This window comes from Halichoeres trimaculatus, unplaced genomic scaffold (assembly GCF_033239565.1).
Source record: "Halichoeres trimaculatus isolate MK-OKI-2021-1 unplaced genomic scaffold, fHalTri1.1 fHalTri1_scaffold_12, whole genome shotgun sequence".
Taxonomy (NCBI): domain Eukaryota; kingdom Metazoa; phylum Chordata; class Actinopteri; order Labriformes; family Labridae; genus Halichoeres; species Halichoeres trimaculatus.
In genome coordinates, this window is record NW_027437190.1 from 7,631,319 (window position 1) to 7,653,613 (window position 22,295).

The following is a 22,295-nucleotide window of genomic DNA, read 5'->3' on the forward strand; positions in this document are numbered from 1 at the left end:
AGAGGCTGTAGCCTTAGAGAGGAGAGAGGAGGGAGCAAAAGGAATGAATGCAGCATGTAGGTATCTTTTAATTTCAGCAGATGTAACCATAGCCATTTAGAAGAGGGGAAAATAACCTAAAAGCAGGTTGGAGGAATGTGAGGGTATTTCCCATTTCGGATGTTGACCGTGAATCCTATTTCAGGGTGCAATGAAAAATATGAGGCTCCTAACTAAGCGTACACACTGGTCTTTTTTTCCCAGCATGTATAGAAAAAGAACAGTGGCTGCTGTGAGGTTAGCTCTGACCATTTTATTCAACAAAAAGACCCTTGCAACCCATCCATCCTTGAGGCTAAGAAAATATTAATACACTGAGTGATAACGAGGGCTAGAGGAAAATCTCTCTTAATGAAATTTCCAGTTGACCACATGCAATTTGTTTCATCGCAGTGAACAACTAATTGCAAAGGACGTTATCAAGGTGTGAGTGTGCTGTCTGCTGTAAACTGAGTGGTAAAACAGGTACAAATCCTTTATCCTCACTCCCATGTTAGAGACACAGAACATATAAACTTGACATAACACTTACATAAGCCTGTTTTTATGTGCTGTTTGTACTGCTAGCATCATCCGAAAAGGACAAAATGAATTAAAACGCACTCACAACACAGTGAGTAATGTCACAGAGCAAAGTCGGAGTGTGTTTTTATTATTCCAGAGGAGGAATTGTGATTGAAAGTTCAGTCTGCATGGAGGAAAGAGGGAAAATCAGCAACATGAAAGCATTTACAGCCATTATTTGACTGTAATATTTTGACTGGTGTCTTTGTTTCAAAATGGCACCACTTCATACTGAGTGGGCGTTGAAAACACGATGTACAAAGCCACCGAATGAATTCAGACGGAGTGGTTTTGATCTCTCAGTTGTCTAAATCCTGCAGCTGTGGGATCAAGACGGATACAGTGCCAGTTAGTGACCTTGGTGCAAAGCAAAAAAAAAAATGATAAAGGAAATAATCAATCCAGGTTCGTATTGATTTTACCTGGCCTGACCACGAAGCGGGTCAAGAGAAGCCAGCGGTGGTGAAATGGTCAGCCGTGATATCATTAGCTTGTTGTTTACACAGGAAAGCAGGGAGTTAAAGGAAAGCTGAGTGTCACAAGCCACTTTCTTCTTCACCTCCTTCAGCTGATCAGAGGATCATGGTATCAAGGAGGGATTAGTAGCGACTTGGGATTTGTGTGATTGGTTAATTTATTGCGGTGATGGCAGGTCTTTCATCTATGGCAACATTTAATCAGCGCAGCCACAGAGGCTATTACAGGTTAGCTACTTTCTGGAGTCAGTCCGGCTGTGCCATCAGCTCTATCACAATTCCCCTGAAATTTCCAAATTATCTGGAACAGGCTTTAGCTTCTCAGTAATAAAAATTAGAACAGATTCCTGATAGAAGCTTTTGCTCACACAGGGCCAATTATAAATAGCACAGCCTTGCCTTGGAAGAGGGAAAGGGGAGGAAAAAAAATCCAACTCTGAGAGATGTGCACGGAACTTATCGTTCAGCCCCTGCTCCGCTCTGATCCAAATCCATGTGGCTGAAAATTTATATTAGATTTTATCACAGAGGCCTAAGTCTAGAAAAATCAATGAAGGTTATCTTTTATGTTGCAGCAACTTGTGGAAATATTGATTTTCATTTTATAGCAAATTTGGAGCATCAGTTTGTAATCACTTCCTTGCTGACTACACTGTTTGGGTCAGTGTATCTCTTACACGAGGAACGGTAACAGAGCTCAGAGAAAAAAAATATATATCAGGAGGGTATTGAAACCACTGGAGTGAAAGCAGAGGGTGGATAAACCATACCACAGTACATAGACAGAAAGGCCAATGGGCCTTCTGCAAAGCTCTGACAGGGCTGATAGGCTGGAAACTGATACTGAGCTCAGGATCTCTATAAATAAAACAAACACTTTCTGCTTTTTTAACTTTACCTCACATTTTATACGGATGCTCATGCTACAATAGGCGTCTTTTAACACACATATCTATACATTTATAATAAATGTATGTACACTCACATTATTTTTTAAGCATGTAGAAAACTGAGCTGTCATATTAAAACGTTTAATCAGGCTGAGCAAAGCACGTTTTCACAAACTGGTAAAATAGCTGATGCACTGATTTGTCAGGTTGAAGAGGATTTTGTTTCTATAAAGACGTTTCATTCCCAGCTCTGGGAATCTAATTTTTCTGCCTGTCAATCTGCATTTCTCCCTGACCTCAGCCACTTAGGCCAACGGATCTGCTGCTACAAATGTTTTCATTTGCATTTTTGCAGGAGCTGCTCTCTGCAGTGACGACACTGTCTTACCTAAGTATGCTGTACACAGTCCCTCCTCTGCGTGTGTGTGTGTGTGTCTTTGTCATTATAAAGGTTGATTGTTACAGCATGCTGACAGCTATTGTCACAATAGATGTATTATATCCATCCGCTGTTAGAAATTGATATGGGCTGCTGCTGCTGTGTTTCTGATAGAGGGGATCAGAGGAAATGTTTGTAATTAACAAATTAATTAAAATAACGCTTAACAACCAGAGTTAGAATTTCACAACTTTCTATCTTAGCGTCATCTTTGATTAAGAAAAAGGAAAAAGGTTGATTTATTTTCGTCACTGATTTCTCCGTGTTCAGTAAAAGCAGCTTTTTGTCTCTTCTGGCTCCATTAAGAGCAGCTGGAATATCATGAATTCCCAGAGGCTCGGAGGTAACATAAAGAGGCCTCACACAGCTGAATAAGAGATGGCTCCAGACTGGAGATCTAAGGAAGGGTTAATCTGATTCCCATTTCAGATAGTAGTCCTGGCAACAATCGGCCGGTCTGCTCTGCTCCTTTGACAGGGTGTGAGATTTTCAGGTAAGCTAGATAGAAGATTTTATTGTGAGGCTAATTTGAAATGTGAAATTGAGGATAACTTAAATTACAGAGGACCTGTCTCTGTCATCTTCTGCCAAAACTGGATAAGAAGGAGCCAGAAGAAGGATTAAGAGCGCATACACACACTAATATACGTGCGTACGTGTGCATGTGTGTGCGTGTGTGTATTTAAGGAGGGAGACAGAGAACAGACAGGATAATGTATATTTAGATTGAGATTTTTTTAAGATAGATCAAATTGTGTGTTTTTGTCTTCACGTAATTTGCCCACATTCAAACAAATCACCATGCTCTCACTGAGTTGTATTTTCCATTTTGAAAATAATACTCCCTGTTTGTCCTCCAGCCTCTGAAAAGATAGAGTTCATGGAAAGAGAAATGGGAAGTTGGATGAGGAGGAGGAGGAGGAGGAGGGGAGAGCGTGCAGGCACACAGCCGGAGCACGGTGCTCATCTCTTGTGCATATCTGTGCCAATTCAGACCTTTAACATGCTCAAGTGACATTTGCATTTATCCTTGAAGGTTGTTGCCTTTTGTGGGGGAGAAATAAGTGAAAAGCAAGAGAGGGACTAGTATTTTTCTGTTGCATTAGGCAGATGGACAGTGTCCTGTCGCTGCCTTGCCTTGGATGGAAAAAGAAATGAAGTGTCGAGATTACGCCATAACCCATTTTCTCTTTGCTAAACTATTTCTGTAACATCCTAATGAAGGAGGGCCCCAGGGTTCAAAAGTAATGGCCTTGAAAACTGACATTTTGCCTTTGAGTAATAGGCTACTATACCCAGCTGCATGAGATCCTGCTAACCCCACCCCCTCACAACACACACACATGCACACACACGCACACGCATAAGGTAACAAGAGTTTGCAGCAGAAAAATTAAATGAAAGCAAAATAGCATAGCAGCTGATGAAAGGATAGCACTGCATCGTATAAATCTGTGGTGGATGATACGCTCAACCTTAAATAAAATTCAATGTTTGACCTCCAACGGAGAAGAAAAACAACCTTTGACACAGGGAATAATTTTTCAGGTATATTACAAAAACTTTAACCTCGATCAGCCTTTAAAACAGATTCTTTAAATTCTCCCCCTGCTTGTTTCAGGAAATAGTGCGATCCTGGCGATAGCGAGGTACAATGTGCCTCACGTTTACCACTCCTGCTTCCTGTTCCCTCTCAAAGTTACAAGCTGCACCTTCTTACTTCCTTTTTTCATAATTCGGAAACACTTTTGATTCACTTCTTGATCCAGTCGTGCGTCATTTGTCGTACTTTTTGGTGAAATCCAAGGCTCCTGTGACCACTTGTCATCACTGGAGCCACTGTGCAGCCTTTGTGTGGAGGCAAACACACACACACAGATACACACACAGGAGCACAACACCGTTTCTGATTCTGAAATCTTCTGAGCCATGTAAAAATTGGTTTTGGGTAAAGTGAGTTGAATGCTGTATAGTTTTTTAAATTGTCTGTTCATGGCTGCTCATAGCAGCAGAGGACCAAAACTCAGTGGATATTAATGTTTCTTTAATCACCAAAATAAGCAAATGATTAGTGTTTGTTATCTGTCCCCGTCCAGAAGACGAAGAGCACGGTCCCGGTGGTGCTGAGCGCAGGCCCCAGGTGGCTGCTGGATGTGACTTGGCAGGGAGCGGAAGACAACAAAAACAACTGTGTGGTGTACAGCAAAGGTAAGCAAGCAGCGCCGGCATCCTGTTATCTCTCTGTAGTGCACACACCACACCACAGCACCACCGCAAAGACACTGACAATTCTCCATCCACTCCACTCCAGCCTGTCTTCCTCTCCGTCAGCCTTTCTGTCTTTTCCCGCTCTCCTTCCTCGTCTCCTTGCCTCTCAAAGTCAAAATTCACAAGTTGAGTATTTTGCATCCAGACGGCTACAAGGGCACACGAGAAGACGTACACGCAAACACTGCTAAACCATATCTGTTTCACAGCAAAGACTCATTTATATCACTAAAACTCTGATTAGGAACTGAGAAACATCACTTGACACACAAAGTTAATGGTCTTTAGATTTCTCGGGTAATTAATGCCGCTTTTTTTCTTTTCTATACTAAGTGAATCCCTATCTCAGAGCAGATAGCAAAGTGAAGATGGGTTTGGCATTGTGTGTTATTTGTTCCTTCACTGAATCAGGCTAAGCTGTGTATATGTTCCCAATAAAACCAAAGAGGCCCTGCACAATATGGGTTTTAATATGTTGCATTATCCATCATAAATTAATGTTGTCTCTTCTGCCTTGAACCTTAAAGCACAGAAACCCAAAATGACCCACCATTGGTAAAGTAATCTCCTCAATCGGCTGCATCCTCCTGAAAGCCCTCATTAAAAGAGCCAAACATGGATCTGTAGGATCTGAAAGGAGCCTGCTTTGTTGCAAATTGTATGAGATGATGCTTAAGCTGTATACAGCCTTGACACTTTGGTCTGTGGTGTCACTTCTCATGAAAGCATGAGGCTTCTGCAGCGATAATTGGGTCTTGACAGGTTTCAACCAGAGAGACACAGCAAAATAAATATGTTAATAAATATGTGTTTGGGATTCCAAAGGGTATAAAGGGAAAGGGCTCCATTTATCACTTTTCAAAAATGATTACCCCGTGACAATACCCCCAAAGCTGAAATGGAGCTTCTTCTCTCTCAAAGTGAATAAGTGGCAGGAGTGGGATTTGCAACCCGGATTTTCAGTCTCCCAATTCTCATCTACTAATCACTCGGCAGCACTGGGGAGTTATCCTCTTAACCGGCTACTTAACTTTGTGCTCTTTATCACCAAATCATTAAAGTTTTGATAAGCTGTTAAAGAAGATTATGCACTTCTTTAAAATCTTCTAATCTTTTCGCTGGGAGACTGACTGTGTAAAACAATAAAGACCAACAACAGGATTTTTAAACTTCTTTGTTAATCTGGATCATTTTCTGTGCCACTCTTCAAACTGGTGTCCTCAAGATAGCATCGCACAGCAGCTCCAGCAGCATCATCACCTCAGCTGTATCTCTGACAGCTCCTTTGTCTGCTAGCACCAGTTTGACCTTATTAAATTACACACAATAATGTACCCAGCAGCCCCCTGTGAGTCCTTCCAAGTTGTACCGTGTAAGTTCATTACAGTAAATCCTCCAAAAGATTCTTCCCATGCTTGCCAAATGATGATAAACGATAACAGAGAGGAGGTCGAATTAATTTAAATCTCAGAGAGGAAGTTAAATATCTCTCGTCACCTCGTGGTTGCTGAATCAGAGACACCACTGAGCCAGAAAATATGATAAAAAAAAACATTAAAAATATCTAATTCTGTTTATTCTCATCTAGTTTTGACCTTCTTGTGTCATTGAGAGGTTTTTCAGTGGCTAATTTTGTTAGATTAAATTAAGAAAAAGATGTCTTTACAAAAACATTTCACTTCTTGAATAAATTCTGCCAGAAATAACGAAAAAACTGCGACTACAATGGCCCTAAAAGGTTGTCCTAAAAAACGTCAGGCTGTGTAATTCCTTATACTGGAACAGCTTTGTAGCAACTTAACCACAAAGCTTTGGAGAAATTGGTTGGGTGTCCGTTTTACTCAGCTCACTTTCCAAAACCGTTCCACATCTTGCTCTTGGCAACTTTTTTTTTTTTTTGTAGGTGGACTAGGTCTAAGTTCAGAAAGTTTGAAGTGTTTGATGCTGCTTGACTCTTGCAGCTGGACTGTGACTCAATTTTTCCGAGCCATTCTTCTCCATCGCCCTTTTTCAAACCTTCAAATCTGCATAAGAGGACACCCTCTGGAGGTGACACTGAAATTGAATGTCAACGTGCTGAAAATATCAAATCTTTGTCAAATTAAATTTTGAATTTCCGAGTTTTGACGCCTGTGTGCTGGAATCATGTTTATCACGTCAACACTGTAGTGGGAAAAGAGTCCAACGGGAACCTTCTTACCACCTCAAAAGCCTGAGTCCAGATTGTTTATATCTTCACCCCTGTGCTATTTCTCCTCCGTAGGTTGCTTCATTTCTCCCTGAGATGCGTTACTTATGGAAAACAGTGAATATCTCAATACACAGTATGCCTGAAAAATGTGTTTTGGCTCACGTTTCAGTGGTCTCGCCTCTTTATGGCTGCCTGCAAAGATAGTGGCAGTTCACTTTGGATGCTTGCCAGTGTGAATCTACAGGGGAGTATCTCTAAGTAAGGGCTGGTGATTGGTTTGAGTGGCTGTAGCTTACTGCTTGGTGTTCTGTCCAATGATTTCTGCATTACATTTTGTGCAGACGCTCTTCCTGTATTCCCGTGCTTGTCATTCAGGAAGTTGGGGAATATGCAGAGGTACAGAGGACAAGATTCAGGGGAAAGATTCCTCTGAGAGCCACATTCCTGCAGTGTTTTGTATAATACATGTAGTGGAGTGTGTAGCAAGCAGCAGGGTGGTGTAGTCAGGTCCCCCACAGGGCCCCTCTGGCCATCAGCACCAAGACAAGCTCACCCGATAGTGTATTTTTGCCCCATTTTTCCCCATTCTACAACTCCTACTCCCTGTGCCAGCAGAAGTGTCCTCTCTGACTCTCTTTGCCTTTTCTTTTCACCGTCTGCATCAACATTAGGAGAAACTGTTAAACTGTAGAAGTCAAAGACCATGAGAACTGTTTTATGTTAATGTCTTAAAGAAGAGCTCATGCTGACGTTTCATGAATATAAATTCTTAATGAACTTCTGTTTATAAATTTAAGGCCAGCAAGAGCCCAAAACTTGAAGTGGAAAACCGCAATATCTTCCCCTCTCAGGCTGCCAGTGTGGCCCTGTTTGTTTTACATTAAACTCCCAGGAAGAGCCTTAGCAGCCAGCCATTACTAAAACTCTCAACTTTACAGTTGTACTGACTCATTATCGAGAAATCCACCTGGAACTCCCACAATGCTCTCCTCCACACTCCGACAGTTTCTTTGAACCGCTGAAGTTATAGAAACAGGCAGCAAGTCTGCAGAGTAATTATATGTTACAGTAACGCTGGAGACTGAGAGGAGAGGGAGGGAGAGTGACAGACAGGAACCCAGAGACAGAGACAGAGAGAGAGAAAGAGGAGTGAGGAACTTTTTACTGGTAAACAACAGATTGATAAACAATTAAAGCAGGTGGGATACAACAATGAAATTAAAAAAGTAATCCCTGTAATATTATTTCCACCAGTATCTCCCAGGTGAATGAATTTTGAATAAACCTCACCTGCCTGAATTTTAGCAAATGTGACCAAGACATAACATGATTCATTTACTCAAGTTAAGTTTGATGATTTGTTGGGTCATGTTTGTTTTATTTGAGCAAATCCCATCTAAACTGTAAGATCAGCATCAAGCTTTTTTGTTCTGCAAATTTTCCCTCAGTTGGTCTTCACTTCTCATTGAAAATAACATCATTTAAAACAAAAAGGTGAGGTGCTGCTTTTTAGTTTTTGTTTATTTGTCTGTATTGGTGGATGTTTGTCAAATATGAGTTAAACTATAGGACACTATTTTTGGTATTTAACTCTCTGGCTCATAGTGGTCACTACAGTGAACAGCTATTTAAAAATCATTTTCCCCTAAAAGCAATGCTCTCTGTGGTGAGTGCTCTCTGCTGCCACACTCCTTTGAGCTTCATTCAGTGGTCAGTCGTTGTAACTACAAGTAAATTTTCTCTAATGAGCACTGGACAGCCACACAGGTGAACCCCTGCTGGCATATCCTGTCAACCATTCTATTGTAAAAGAACCCCAGAGGTTAAAAAAAAAAAAAAGATGATTTACAACAACATCTAAGCAATAGTTTTTATTTATTTTTTAACGTTTTGTTTAAAAAAAAAAGCATGAAATTAGAATTAACCATGTGAATATTTCCATGAATATTTCCAACACAAAGTTAAAATGTGTGAAAATATGTTCAAAAGAGCATAAAAAGACAAAAATATTTACAGAATTGCAAAAAAAAAAAAAAAAAAAAAAAAAATTAATACTTTTTTGCATTAAGACCATACTGATTCATGTTAAATGTTTAGATGCATGTAGTCCACTGCAGTGGACATGTCTGTAACTTTATGAAAAATCAAATATTTGTTAAAAAAAAATAAAAATAAAAAAACAACTTTGAAATGAAGTAAAAATATTTCTCTCAAGAAAAGAAGAAATTAAACTCTAATGAAAACAGTCTCAAAACAGGCTTTTATAATTCCAGTATAAGAGGTTTTGATTACGTATTTGAGACCAAAGGATAACCTGCCTAATAGTACTATAGTATAAATCATGCCAAACAGTGCAACTGTGATGTATCTAATACTCAATCAGCTTTAAAGTCCATTAGGTCAATGATGAAAGTCACATGACTTTGGTTACATGCATCTTAGTTTAATCATTTTGATTCATATATTTTTATACTGTATTATAGAACACTGAGAGTAAAGAACATGCGGTACATTAAGATTTATTTATAAATGCTGTGACTCTTACCAAGAGGCCACTTGATTATGTAAATCAAATTTCTGTATATTTGGATCTTAGAAAAATAAGATTTACAGTTTACACTGGCAAAACTAAAACACAGTCAGTACAATTAAAGGCGTAAAGTGTCATTTCTGGGTTCAGAGCGCTGACTTAGTTCATTTCCAGTGTAAGCTTCATTGTTCTAGCCCCATTGTTACCTGATATCGGAGTCCGTTGAAACTAGACATGTTCACTGTGACCACATTATGTGGCTTTATTCAGAGGTCATCTAAACTTTTCCACTGTAAGCCTCTTAAGGCAGACCACATTCAGATACAGCATGTCCAATAGGTCTCCAGAGCAACTCAGCCCATTGTTCATGCAGAAATGGACCCATGTAACTAGGCCGGTTTACATAAGTCCAGACAGTGCCAGGCTAACCAACTCACTGTGTCTTTGTGATATTTCATATTCTCCACGTCCTCACCACCAGATCCTCTTTGTGCCTTCATTTGCTCATCCCACTCATCCAAAAATCTCTGAGTCATAAGATAGACTAGCATGACCTACTTCAGGGATGTGATATCAGTTTGACACTGTTTTAAAATCAAACCTGTAATGTAAAGCAGAAGACAGCGTGAGGTAATGTATTCCATGTGAAATGGAAGCAGAAAATGTGTCGTCTCCGAGCTGCTTCTTGCAGCGAGCAGCGTTTGGAGGAGAGGACTCTTACAGTTCAAAATGTAATTGTTCATTTCTACCCTCATCTTTTAAAATGACTTCGGCGAATAGGGGGTGCAAGGGTTATTATCTGTTATCTGGGAACATAGTGAAATAGTGTGACTGAATAATAACTAAACAACTGACACAATGTAAAAAATTCATTATCAGTGTATTAAAACAAAATTGTACCCTAAAGGAGTCCCTACCACAGCTCTGAGCAGGCGACTAATTATGTTTAATTAAAAGACAACAGATCAACAGAATCGTTTTCATTAGGAAATTATTAATGATTCCACTGCAACAATAATTGATTGCACTGAGCCAAGCAATATCTCGTATGGTCAGGCTGGAGTGAGCCGGGTGGAAAGCCGTAGCTGTTTTAAGCATTTGGCGTGTGTGTGTGTGTGTGTGTGTGTGTGGGGTGGCACACAGCATGCAGCGTCTATAGGAGAAGTTATAAAGCTGGCTTTATCCCGAGGAGAGGGGGAGTGTGTCGTGGGTTGAGGAGAGGAAAATCCAAATCAAACGGCAATCTTAGAGGACTTAACAGTCTCACACATATATTTAGAGCAGAGGCATTCATGTGCACACACACACACACACACACACACATTTTAGAACAAGACAGGAATACACTCGTGTTATTTTCTGCAGTCTACAAACATATTCAAGAGGGCTTTCTACACATTTTTTTCTTTGTCTCACTCTAAAGCATACAAACTACATGCAGATACATGCACATACACTTTGCTACTGCTGCTCTATTCAGCACCATGTGAAAGACATCAGCTCCAGACGCTTCCTCCGACAGCCTTTTATGTGCATTGTTCTCCCTCCACGCAGGCAGTTTGTGCGAGACAGAATAGCACGAGCACCAGACACCACATTCTGCCACAGCTTCTTCATTCACTGCAAACACACACACACACGCACACTCACACACACACACAGACCAACAGCCATAACAAAAATTAGCATAATGGTTGCTGACACATATATGTCCATCTGCATTCAGAGAGGACTAAGCCTTAAGACAAAAACAACAAAACAGGAGGACGTGTAAAAGAGGTGATGGGCACTGATGAGGGATGAGATTGTCCTTTTCATACCTCACCATGCAACTTTGAAGTTTATAGCTGTGATCTGTATTCACATTTTCTGAAAACGTGCTTATGATTTGTGTTAAGTGTGTGAGCCGGCCATCCTTGTATCAGTGCCACGGAGGGTGTCAGGCTAATGAGCATGGGCTGTCCTTAGAGCAGGAGGGTTTGGGTTGTGCCATTAACTCTGCATATTTAAATGCCTTGTGGAGCTTAAGCAGGCCCACTTTTCCATGTCAGGGCAGCGTTCAATCCTGCTGCGACCATTAATTATGATACCATTGTGCTCCAGTGTGGCTAATAAGAGTGATGTATTGCACCCTTGTGGCTTCATAATCATCTGAGTGAAGTACCTGACTAGGCTGAGCTTGCTTTGAGCACCACATGTGAAGTAAAAAAAAAAAAAGTGGGGAAACAGAGGAAGCAGGGAAAAAAGTCAGCAGTGTAGGGAGTTTTATCACTGAGGAAGGCACAAACAGTCACATCAAATGACACAATATCTGATTTAGAAAAAAACCTGCAGATATGATAATAAATAAATTGAAGGTTTCTGGTCAGGTGCTGGGTCCTGTGTCCCTAATTAAAGAATCAATCCTGGATTTATCTCCTTAAAGCCCTGAGCTTGAATTCAGGCCTGAATATGATGCAACCCGGTGCTCCCATCTCCAGCGTGGTAAGAAGATGTGAAAAGCATTGTCAGTGTGCTTCAGGATAAAGGAGAAAGCCCGGCTATTGGATGCCATTGGTCAACCTTTGCTCAACCCTGCAACCCCCCCCAACCCATCCTGCTGCTGTCGCCTCACACACACACTCGTGCACAAATTTTGGAGAGCAGGGTAAGAAGTGAGAAGTGTGTGTGTGCGAGTGTGTGTGCACAGACAACCATAGACAAAGAGTGAGAGCGAAGGGCCTCTCTGCCCATCCACACAACTTTTGTGAAGGGGGGGGTTGGTGGGTGGGTTATAATGCCTTTTATCAGGCTTGAAGGGGGTCACAGTGTGTGTGTGTGTGTGTGTGTGTGTGTGTGTGTGTGTGTGTGTGTGTGTGTGTGTGTGTGTCAGAGAAAGTGGGCAAGACAGATAGAAGAAAAGAGATAGAGGAATCACTGGGGTGGAGAGCTGTTTAGATCGCCAGTCATTGTGATGAAAAACCACACGGTTAAGTCGCTCTGAGGGTTGACACAGGACTGCACTGACTGTGAAGCTAAACTGGTGAAAGTGTGTTTAGCTGAAACTCTGGAGCACTGAAGGAGTGAGGACAGAAAATCCTCCCTCCCTCAGTGCTCCAGAGATTGATTGTGTATCCTCACTCCTTTATATACTCACACTTTTATATGTGTTTTTATGTATATGTGACAATTAAAAATCCTTGTTTGGTCATATTTGCATCCAAACTTGTGTCTGGTTTTAGTTTTGTGACTGTAAATCGTCTTCTATTCAACCATCTCTCTTACCATGACAGCAATATTAGCTGCTTATGAGCTAAACCCGACATCCTCGAGGTTGCTTTAGTGCCTGAGCTCTGCTGACCTCTGCCTGTCGAGTCTGGATGACAGAGATGGGTGCTCCGCTTCCTTGTGTGTGCTCAGTGCATGTGTATGTGTGTGTGCGTGTGTGTGTGTTTGAGAGAGACAGAGAGGACCGAGCAGGAAAGGGAGCAGACAGGCGTGCTGTAGGTACAGTTGTGCCGAGTTCTAGACATCAGTGTCGTCCAGGTCAGACAGGGCCATCCATTCTCTAAGCCCCAGGGAAGAAGGAGAGAAAAAGAGAAGGAGAGGAAGAAAGGGAGGAAGAAAGAAGTGTGGGTGCACGCGCACAGAAAAGGAGAAATGGGAGGGGGGTGGCAGTGATGCACTGTTTCTCTTAACTCTGTCATAGCCACTCCATTGTGCTCCCCAGTGCAGTGAGTGGAAACCAATCTGTCATCGCTCCACTAGCCAGCATACTAGAGGAGGGTGAGACTGCTAGAAACACAGTCTATTCAGTGTGAAATGTAACTAGAATCTGAGCTGAGTTAAAAAAAAAAAAAAAAGATGTAAGATTTTTTTAACCCTGCTGACTGTGAAATGGAAGCTGTGGGTAGAGGACTGTGCTCTGTGTGGGTAAAGGTTCAGGATCATATCTCTGCCTTTTCTATACAGGATGGGAACGATGTGTTTTTAAAGGAACTCAAATACATGTAAATTCAGCATCATGTAAAAATTAAGCTATAAAATAAAAATCTGTCCAGAGGAGTTTAACTTTTAGCTTGTTGTTGAATATTTATACTTTTGCTGCTTTCAAAATCATAGATCATATTTACTGTGCACTCTGCAGCAACTCACTGGGAAAATATTTTTCCAGTATGCTACTGTTAACAGCAAAGGATTGTGGTAAAATTAGGGATGGATACTGAATGAGGTACTATTATAGGTACTGACCGAATTCTGTCAAAAGTACCAGGTACTGATCCACATTAAACCAAAAGGTACCATGTTAAGGTACCTAAATGCATCCTTGTGACTGTGAGGAAGTGGAAGAGTAGGCGATTTTCCATGCTGGACATGAACTCAGCATTTCAAGGTTATATAATGAAGAATAAATATGTTAAATTGAAAAGAACTTTTATTTTTAATAATCGTTTTTATTTTTTTCCATATAAACACACAAAAGTACCCAAATTTGGCACCGTTGAGTACTAATACCGATTGCCAGGTACCGGGAATCAGTACCGTATCATTTTAAATGTGAAAGGTACCCAACCTAGGTAAAATGTAACAATGATACTGTAAATGAAGGCTACTTACTTTTAGAGTAACTTACTGGCTCTTTGCTGAGAGTGCTTTGCTGCAAAATTTACAGCAACCTTTTTAAAATTGTGGAGGAACTTTTTGTTTGAGGGAACCAGTGGGAAAAGGACAGTCTTGTGTCTTGCACCTGTTTGATTTCCCGACAAAGGCTTGATGCCATAACTTATAGAGTTCTGTTTTTAGGGTCAACATGACTATGACATTAAAATTAAGGCATTTTAAAAAAGAGTGTATTGGACTTTTTTCTTCTTTTATTTCAGAGACCTTGCCTTAAACTTGCACCCTTTTTTGAGTCTAGGAAGCAACATTCTTACACAAACATGATAGACCAACAAAACACTTTTAATGTCACTAATGAGCCAATGATGATCTGTCAGCTTCAGATATTAAACAAAAAAAAAGACTAAAATAAAATCTCATTTTACCTAGTTCCTCAATTTAAACTTGATCTAGCACTGCTGATAAACATATTCAGTCTCAGGCCTACTACACAGGAAACACTGGGCTTAAAAAATTGATCAAGTGAAGATTGTTTTCAAAAATTTCTATCCTCTCTATTCACACATAAACACTTGAAGTGTTGTGTTTGAACTTTTCATTCTCACAAGTTGACCAACAGGTTTCCAGTATCCAGACATGAAAGCACACAAATGGCTAGAAAAAAGCTTTATTCCATAATATCCATGTACATGTAAAATAGCTCCAAGCAGATGTTAAGCCTTAAAGTGGGCCTCTTTAAAAGTTATTTTTCCCCTCATCAAGCCCCATGTTTTCCCCACACACCACCTGACCACCACATAATAACATGTCCTCCTATCCTGATGCCCTGAGCTCACTAATCCTGCATACTTTTGAATAGTAGCCACTAATGCTATGTTCCGATGCCATTTGTGGAGTCACTTCATCCCCTTTCCGTGCAGGAATCCCCTCGCGCCATTTTCCCTGTAATCTCCCCACTCCTCTCTCTTATGGGGTGGCTCACCTGCTGCTCCCACCACTATTTCACAGCCCCTCTCCTTCTTACAACCAGCACCTCCACCATTTTAATCCCTTTGACCCAAACCCTGTGTGTTTCCCTGTATCAACAGCTCCTAGAGATTACATACTACCTGCGTCCTTACCGCTGTGTGCTTCAGTCACTTTGGCTGTGGCTTGCAAGTGAATGTTAGCTTCTTAGTCAAACACTACTGGGTGTGAGGGATGCTGTGGCCAGTTGACTTGGTTTGAGGCTGGGGGGAAAGCAAAGGTGGCTGAAGGAGGAAGAAGTGTTTGGATTTGATAGAAGAAAGATAGATTCCAGTTGGGAATTCTAAATCAAAATGTTAATACTTTAATATTAGAAATATTTCTGAATCATAGACTAATAACCAACACTGAATTAAAAATAACAAAATTCAAATGTTTAACCATTTAAAATGTATTCTATATTTTATTTTTTTAGGAAAAAAAGTTAAAGCTAAAGTCTAAGAGTAAGAGTAGATTAGAAAGAGAGACAAAGGTCTGTTTATTCTTGGCATTAAATACGTCCTGTATGTTTGGCTCACAAGACAACAACCTGAAAACTATCGCTGGGATTCTTTGAAGTGGGGTTGGATGAGGTAGTTATCCAAAGTGAGTGTTTAACCCATAGGATCCTCACTAGCTCGAAACAAGAAGAGAGAACTGGGACAGAAGCTGAGTCAATCAACTGGTGCAACTTTACTGTCTTGAAAAATACAAATTTTGTATTAGGACTTAGCTTTGTTAGATTTTAAATATCACATTGTGATCTGGGGCCAAAAAGTTGATCAGGACATTTCTAGTGGCTACAACTATATTATGATGACACTAAAAGTCATTATTCTCTTGGTCCCTGACATTTTATTATTTCATATTAAAGCTAAGTCCCACCTTTGTGTTAACCTTAAGCTCATGTGTTTTAAAATGATAACAGATCAGAGGAACTTTGCTTGGCTCCATTCTTTGCTTTAAAATGCACCAAAACTGAGACAAATGTGACCCAAACATGTTGATTTCAATAACTCCAAGACTGACTTACGTATTAAGACAGATGACACGTACATAAATAAACAAAAACAGAGAGGTACTGGTGACATTTTTTAGGGACAGAATATATGATGAAGTGATCTGACTGGTGGAACCTTGAACTGGACTCACAGCTTTTAACTTAATGGTTAATAAAGCTGATAAAGTAGGTTGTTCTGCAAGTTTGAAGCAGCTGTTCAGAGGTTCTGAGGACTCTTTTCTCAAATGCGTTGTGTTTTATCTCACTTTATCTACTCTGATTTTCCAAGAAGGAACAGTGTCAACAGAGCAGTTAATCATCCCCTTGTTATAGCATCAGGTGACAAATTAAGAAAAAAAATTAAAGTAGCTCTTGCACATTAATACAAAAGGCAAAATCTTTTAAATGAAGCTTCAGTCTTTATAGCAGCCAGTCACCTATAGGGGCGGACCTGAATGTTTGGTTTCACTTTTGAAGAGGGGTTGTGTCATCCATCTTTTAAAACTGGGCAAGCTATAAACTTCCCCACTGAGGGATAAATAAAGGTGTTTTTTTATTTTATCTTATCTTTTCTCAATAGATGTGTAGAACAGTTGTTTATCATCTACGGATTACTGTTTTTGCAGAAACAGAGTTAATGTAACATTTTCCTCCTGTAACTTCAGGGTAAAAATGAAATAAGTCAGGGTTCAAAAGGTTAAAGGATTTACTTTGAATGACCTGTCAGGATCCTCTGTAGCCTCTGCAGAGCCTGTCAGGGAGTGGGGAAGCTGCTGGGACAGTTAGAGCTGGTGCTGTTTCCACAGAGGGCCCTCCTCTTTCATTTTAATGTTTCTTATAATGAGTCGTGACTTTATTGATATGAACTTATGTGATCATGGCAAAAAGAGCGTCCTGTGGGCTGCATTAGAGCAAGCCTCTAACCAAGGCTGTGGATTAATTGAACCCTATCAGCATGTTGCCCTCTTCAATCAGGGAACAGGCTTTTGTATAGAAGGCTGTAAAATGGTGATTAGTGAGTGTTTTGATTAAAATTTAACCACTAATGCTGTAGTAGAGCCAGAGCCCTCCTCTGTGTGTCTCTGTCTGCAGACATACTGTGAGACATACATGCAAACCTACACCCAGACCTCTCTGTCTCCCTCCTCTCTGTCTCCTGAATGGCCTGTTCTCATGGCTTAGCAGCAACAAGGCTGATTTAAGGGCCCTTACAAATAGGAAGGTTGCACGTGAAGACAAAAACCAGAGACAAATCACTCCACAGCAGTCTCAAGGTTTTTCCTAAACCTATTCAACCAGAGGGGAGCGGCAGAACAGTGAAAAATATATACACACTCCATCCTGTCAGAACGCTTTTGGCTTATCTTGAGTGACTGTCAAGGCTGGGAATATCAGGGGATGGACAGAAATATATAAAATTAATAAGCTGCTGGATGTTGTCGGAGTTATGGCGCTTCATAAATCCTGGTTTGATCATTGCGGACAAGGCTTAAACCCACAGCTTCCTAATGCGCACAGCAGTGTCTTGGACTGGATTTTCTCCTGTTTGGGAGATGGAAGCCCTCAGCTGGCAAAAGTAAAATTTATCATCTCACTGCTCCCCCTTTTTTCTTTCATAAGTGACAAATATTAAAAGAATGCCTGAGGAAAGTTGGCAGCCATTACAACCTTTAATAGAAGGGCACAGGCGAAGCAAGGTGAAACTGGGGCCAAAGGCAGAGAAACGCTGCTCAAAGAAAGGAGAGGACGGCAGGTGGAGAGGAGGAAATTGGTACCTAGTTATTATCAGTTGTATTTCCTTTGTCGGGTCAGAGGTCCAGGAGCTTTTGTTTGTTTGTTTGTTTTTTATACTGAAAGGATGGATGCTATCTTTCCTACCATCCAAGCAGGTCTGCTGAGTCAAGTAGTGAAGGTAATATTTCATGTCAGGAATTAAGCAAGCTCACCTACAGAGTCCTTTCTACAGTGAGATCAGCTCCACATCCATCATTGTCCCTGTTTCCTCTCTGGAGGCTGGCTTCAGACGTGAACTGGAGCATTTCTCCAGTTGACTGCAGCACATGAGTGAAGTTTTTGTACTTAATTGTAACATTTCTCCTACTGTTTGACATTTTATACTCAGATTTTCATGTTTTTTTCTCTCAAATCACACTTGAAGGAAAACTGGAACAGTTATTGAACAAAGTATCTGAGCTGCTGAGCAGTTAAAGCGTTCAACCTCTTCTGCCTACTCCAATATTTTTAGTCTTTCCTCAGCTGCCGTTACCAATAAAATGACCTTAATTTATCATTTTTAACTACTATTGATAATCATCTCAAGCTAAAAACAATGACTAGATCAGTTAGTCTTTTCGCTGATTATCATAACATAACCCTTTTTGTTGTTTGTATAATTCTTTATCATAGTAATTTTCATGCACAAAGAGATCATTTGTGACTATTGTAGCTGACTTTGACGACAATAAATGCTTTATTTTGGAGTTTGAATCGTTAGCTTGGAAAATTTAGAAATGCCAATTATAGCTCCCAAATGTTGATTTTAAGACCAAAAATAAAGAGCTTTTTTCGTTGCATACAGAAAATGATCTATAATTGAGTACCAAAATTCAATAAACTGCTTCATTTGTCATGTTTGTTGGGGAAAAAGAACGAAAAGAAAAAGCCAGATGCCCGCAAACTAGTGTAGGTATTAAACAAATCTCACATACTATGTCCGATAATTCTTTGTCTGTTTATTGTGGGTAGCACTCAGCTTTAGGTGCATTATCATCACTGCCACCTACTGGAGCGTGTGAGCATTACAACCCTAATTCCACAATGCTAACGGTTAACAGTTTGTTAGATAGAAGTGAAGTGATTCTTGTCGCTTTTTCTCATAACAGAGGTAATACTTAGGGGCAACCATAGACAGTATATAGAGTGGACAGCGTAGCTCCGCCACTTATCATTCTACGGTTTTGAAGCCGAAATACCGCCGTCTCAGGCGCCGCCATTGTAGCAGTTTGGAGCCAGAGTCTGCGCAGAAGAGACGATGAGGGATTCTGGGAGAAACTGAGTGGAGCTGGGCGACAAAAATAATAATTAAATTTTTTCTTTCGAGAGTCCAATCACTTCCTGACTCTACTTCCCAGCATATTTTACAATCCCTGAAAAAAATACATGAGAACAGCAGCTGTCAGTCATCATTAAACATTACATAAAGCCTTGTTGTTAACCTCATACAACTAATGAAAACAAAACTCTTCAGAAAAAAGAGAACTTGAATTCAAGACAGCCAAATGATATCTTCAAATCACCACAACAATCAGACGTGGGTAACATTTCTACGAGGTGTAATCATTTTTTAAAGTTTGACCACAGCCCATCTGGAATGGCTGGAAAGCTGTATTTTTTAACCTATACTGCAGCCAGCCACCAGGGGGAGCAGTTTTTGTGGAGACCTCACTTTGAGCCGAGCAAGGGGATGTCCATCTTTTTCAGTCTATGGGGGCAACATTCGGTCAGTAAAAATGAAGCCTATGCAGAAGTGCTATAAGTCGCTGTTTGTTGAGAATCAGCTTGGGTCTAGCTGCAGAAAGACCGAAAGTCACATACACACCCAGCCATAAAAAAAGACTTTTACGGCATCAAAAACATATTTACAGCCTGGTTCTAAAAACGTCTTGGGTCTAAAACTCTGACTTTGCTATCAACACACGCTGTACGGTGAGTGAATTGTTTTCTATCTCTGCGGTTCAGAAGTTATTAGGGTGGTTTGATTTTCCAATCAGAGACACTGCTCAGGTCACGTGACTGCCGGGCGCCCTTTAGCTGCTTGAAGAAAAACTCACAGCCAGCGTCATACCGAATGTGGCTGGGTCCGCAGGTTGGCTTCATTTCACAGTTTCAGGAACAGACGGGTGACGTTGATACTTAGCCCCTCCTACTTCTACTAAATTCATCAAAGGCACCATAAAACGCTTTTCATACTTTTTTCAAATTGTAGGTCCACTTCCCAAAACTGAGCCCCAGCTTAGCATACTACAAAAAGACCCAACAGAACAGTCACACTGCATCCATATGTAGAATGTAAAGGGTGGTTTGGAGAAATACCTTGTCGCCATGTCCAGGCGTAGCCCCGTATTTGGGGAACCGCATATAGTTTTATACGTTTATGCCTGTCATCCACATGAAACTGCAGCTTTACGTCACTAAAAACTATGTCATCTAAAAGCTCTGGCCAAAGTGAAGATTTTGGAAAACTCCAGTTTTGTGATGTTGTGTAGACGTCGGTAAACAGAGTTTTCGGTTCTCAAACGTCACAGCTGAATGACGGAGGCTAATCCTGATTGGATGGCACAGATTTTATTTTGGAAAATCACTGCCAAATATGGGTTTGGCACGCTTCAAAACCGCACTCACCAACCAGAGGAAGAATGACAAAATGAAACAGGAAACACAAGTGAAAAGAGAAGATAAAGACATGATAACCATGAGGAAGAAACACAAAGAAAGACACAAAGAAACAAGCAGTACATCCACAGAGAGAAAAGGGCAACACATGACACCACTGGGCATAGAAGAGTAATATTCTACATGTCATTATAAGACCACTCTATAAAAACAGGGTCTTATTCTTTGACTTGAGCTCCTTATCTAACCCATAGTCTCATCCCAAGTTAATTTATAACTGAAACTTTTTGAGTTTGATGGTTTGTCGTTTGTGTTTTAACCACTGAACAGGATCCTGGTACTTCCCCTAACACTCATTAACTTCACCTGGATCACTTTTCTTCCCGGGGCTTTAAACGTGTAAATATGCTGACAGAGGGAGAGACTAATTAGAGCACAGTGTCGTATCTGCGGGCTCTTACCTGTCAATAAAAATACAGTCGCTGAAGACGCAGCCTCTTCAAATGAAAGGCTTTGCAGTTTTGAAATGTAAAACACATGTCACAGTGTTTTACTCACTAAGATGCTGATGAGACAAGTTGTCAACAAAAGAAAATTGACAACAAAAATATCTCTGCTGGACCAAATCAGAATAGTGATATTCTCATTTAAGACTCAGTGTTTTTTTACCCCCTCTTCTATTTGGGAGAGGTCATGCTTTTTGAACACAAGTTGTCGCGAGTAAATTTATTCCACTTATTTCTTGTAACAGCATGCAAAAGTAATGAGTTGTTAGAGATAAATAAGACAATAAGTCATGCAATCTTTTTTTCTGAAGCTGCTATTCAGTCAATTAGCACATTTTAGATATTCTGAGAAATACTACAGCCTTATGTAGCTTTTCAATATGCAGCTTCTGACTTTTATCCAATTACATTATTTGAGGTCTGTGGGCAGAGCACACATAATGGAAGATGCCATATTTGGTGTGATATTCCTCAACACTTTTCCATTGCATATGCCTATGGCTCTCACTATGAATAATTCAAAAGCTCCTTTCAAAAAAAGAGAGAAAGAGAGAATGAGGAACATGGCTCCATAGTAAACAGATTTTCTGCTCACCATCCTCACAAATCCAAAGTGAAGGGCATTGTGAGTGCCAAAATTATTACACAGTGCCCCCTTTCCCTCCTGTCTGAGTGTACCTGGCCTCAGAAACAAATTTGTCCTGAATAACGGTTGGCCACTGGTTGAGTTAATTGAAGTTTGGTTGCTCAGGAATATGCAAAATCACAGCTGCGTTAAACTGAAGCAGGGAGACGAATGATACCAGAGCTCTGCCTGCAGAGTCAGGTACAGTTTACAATAAAACAGGTATTATTCCTTTTTAACCCTTAACGCCCTGGCCTCTTTTTTATGTATCTGCTAGAAAAATGACTTAACCAAACTGAAAAGAGTAGATCTCTGTATCTAAAAGCTCTAGTTAAATCCCTCTGGTGTCTTAACAAAGGGAACACTTGCAAAATTGGTCATTCTGTCACCAGCTCAGAGTGATTACGCAAGTATTACTCAAACAAACAGGAAGTTTGGTTGAAGAATGACTTGATGGCATTTGTAGCTGAGGTTTTCCTGTTTAACCCTTTATTGTCAAATGTATCGTATTTGATAGATGAGATTCATAGACTTATCTATCGCATCAACATGATGAATAGATTCTTCAAATAAAAACCTGCTCAAACATTTAAAAAAATGTACTTTGATGTTAAAGCTGTATGTCTGCTCTCATGAATCGCCCACACACTGGTTTTTGGGGGAAATTGTTGCAAATTTTCAAGAAGTTTCGGGTTAGGATGAAGAAGAAAATTAAAATAATCACTCATTTTAAATAAAAAGAATGCATATCCACTGAATCTTTACTCAAAC

The 22,295-nt window shown here is 40.3% G+C and overlaps 1 protein-coding gene across 2 annotated transcripts in view; it reads left to right on the top strand.

The window, feature by feature from the left end:
* The window catches only part of zfpm2a (zinc finger protein, FOG family member 2a), a 128,860-nt gene that overhangs the window by 74,479 nt on the left and 32,086 nt on the right, over nt 1-22,295 (top strand). Inside the window, exon 5 of one of the 2 annotated variants that reach the window (XM_074683352.1) lies at nt 4,508-4,616. In XM_074683352.1, coding sequence (XP_074539453.1) covers nt 4,508-4,616 — 109 coding nt within the window. Of the gene's footprint in view, nt 1-4,504; nt 4,617-22,295 lie in introns of both variants that reach the window. The other variant, XM_074683351.1, reaches the window with a different exon arrangement.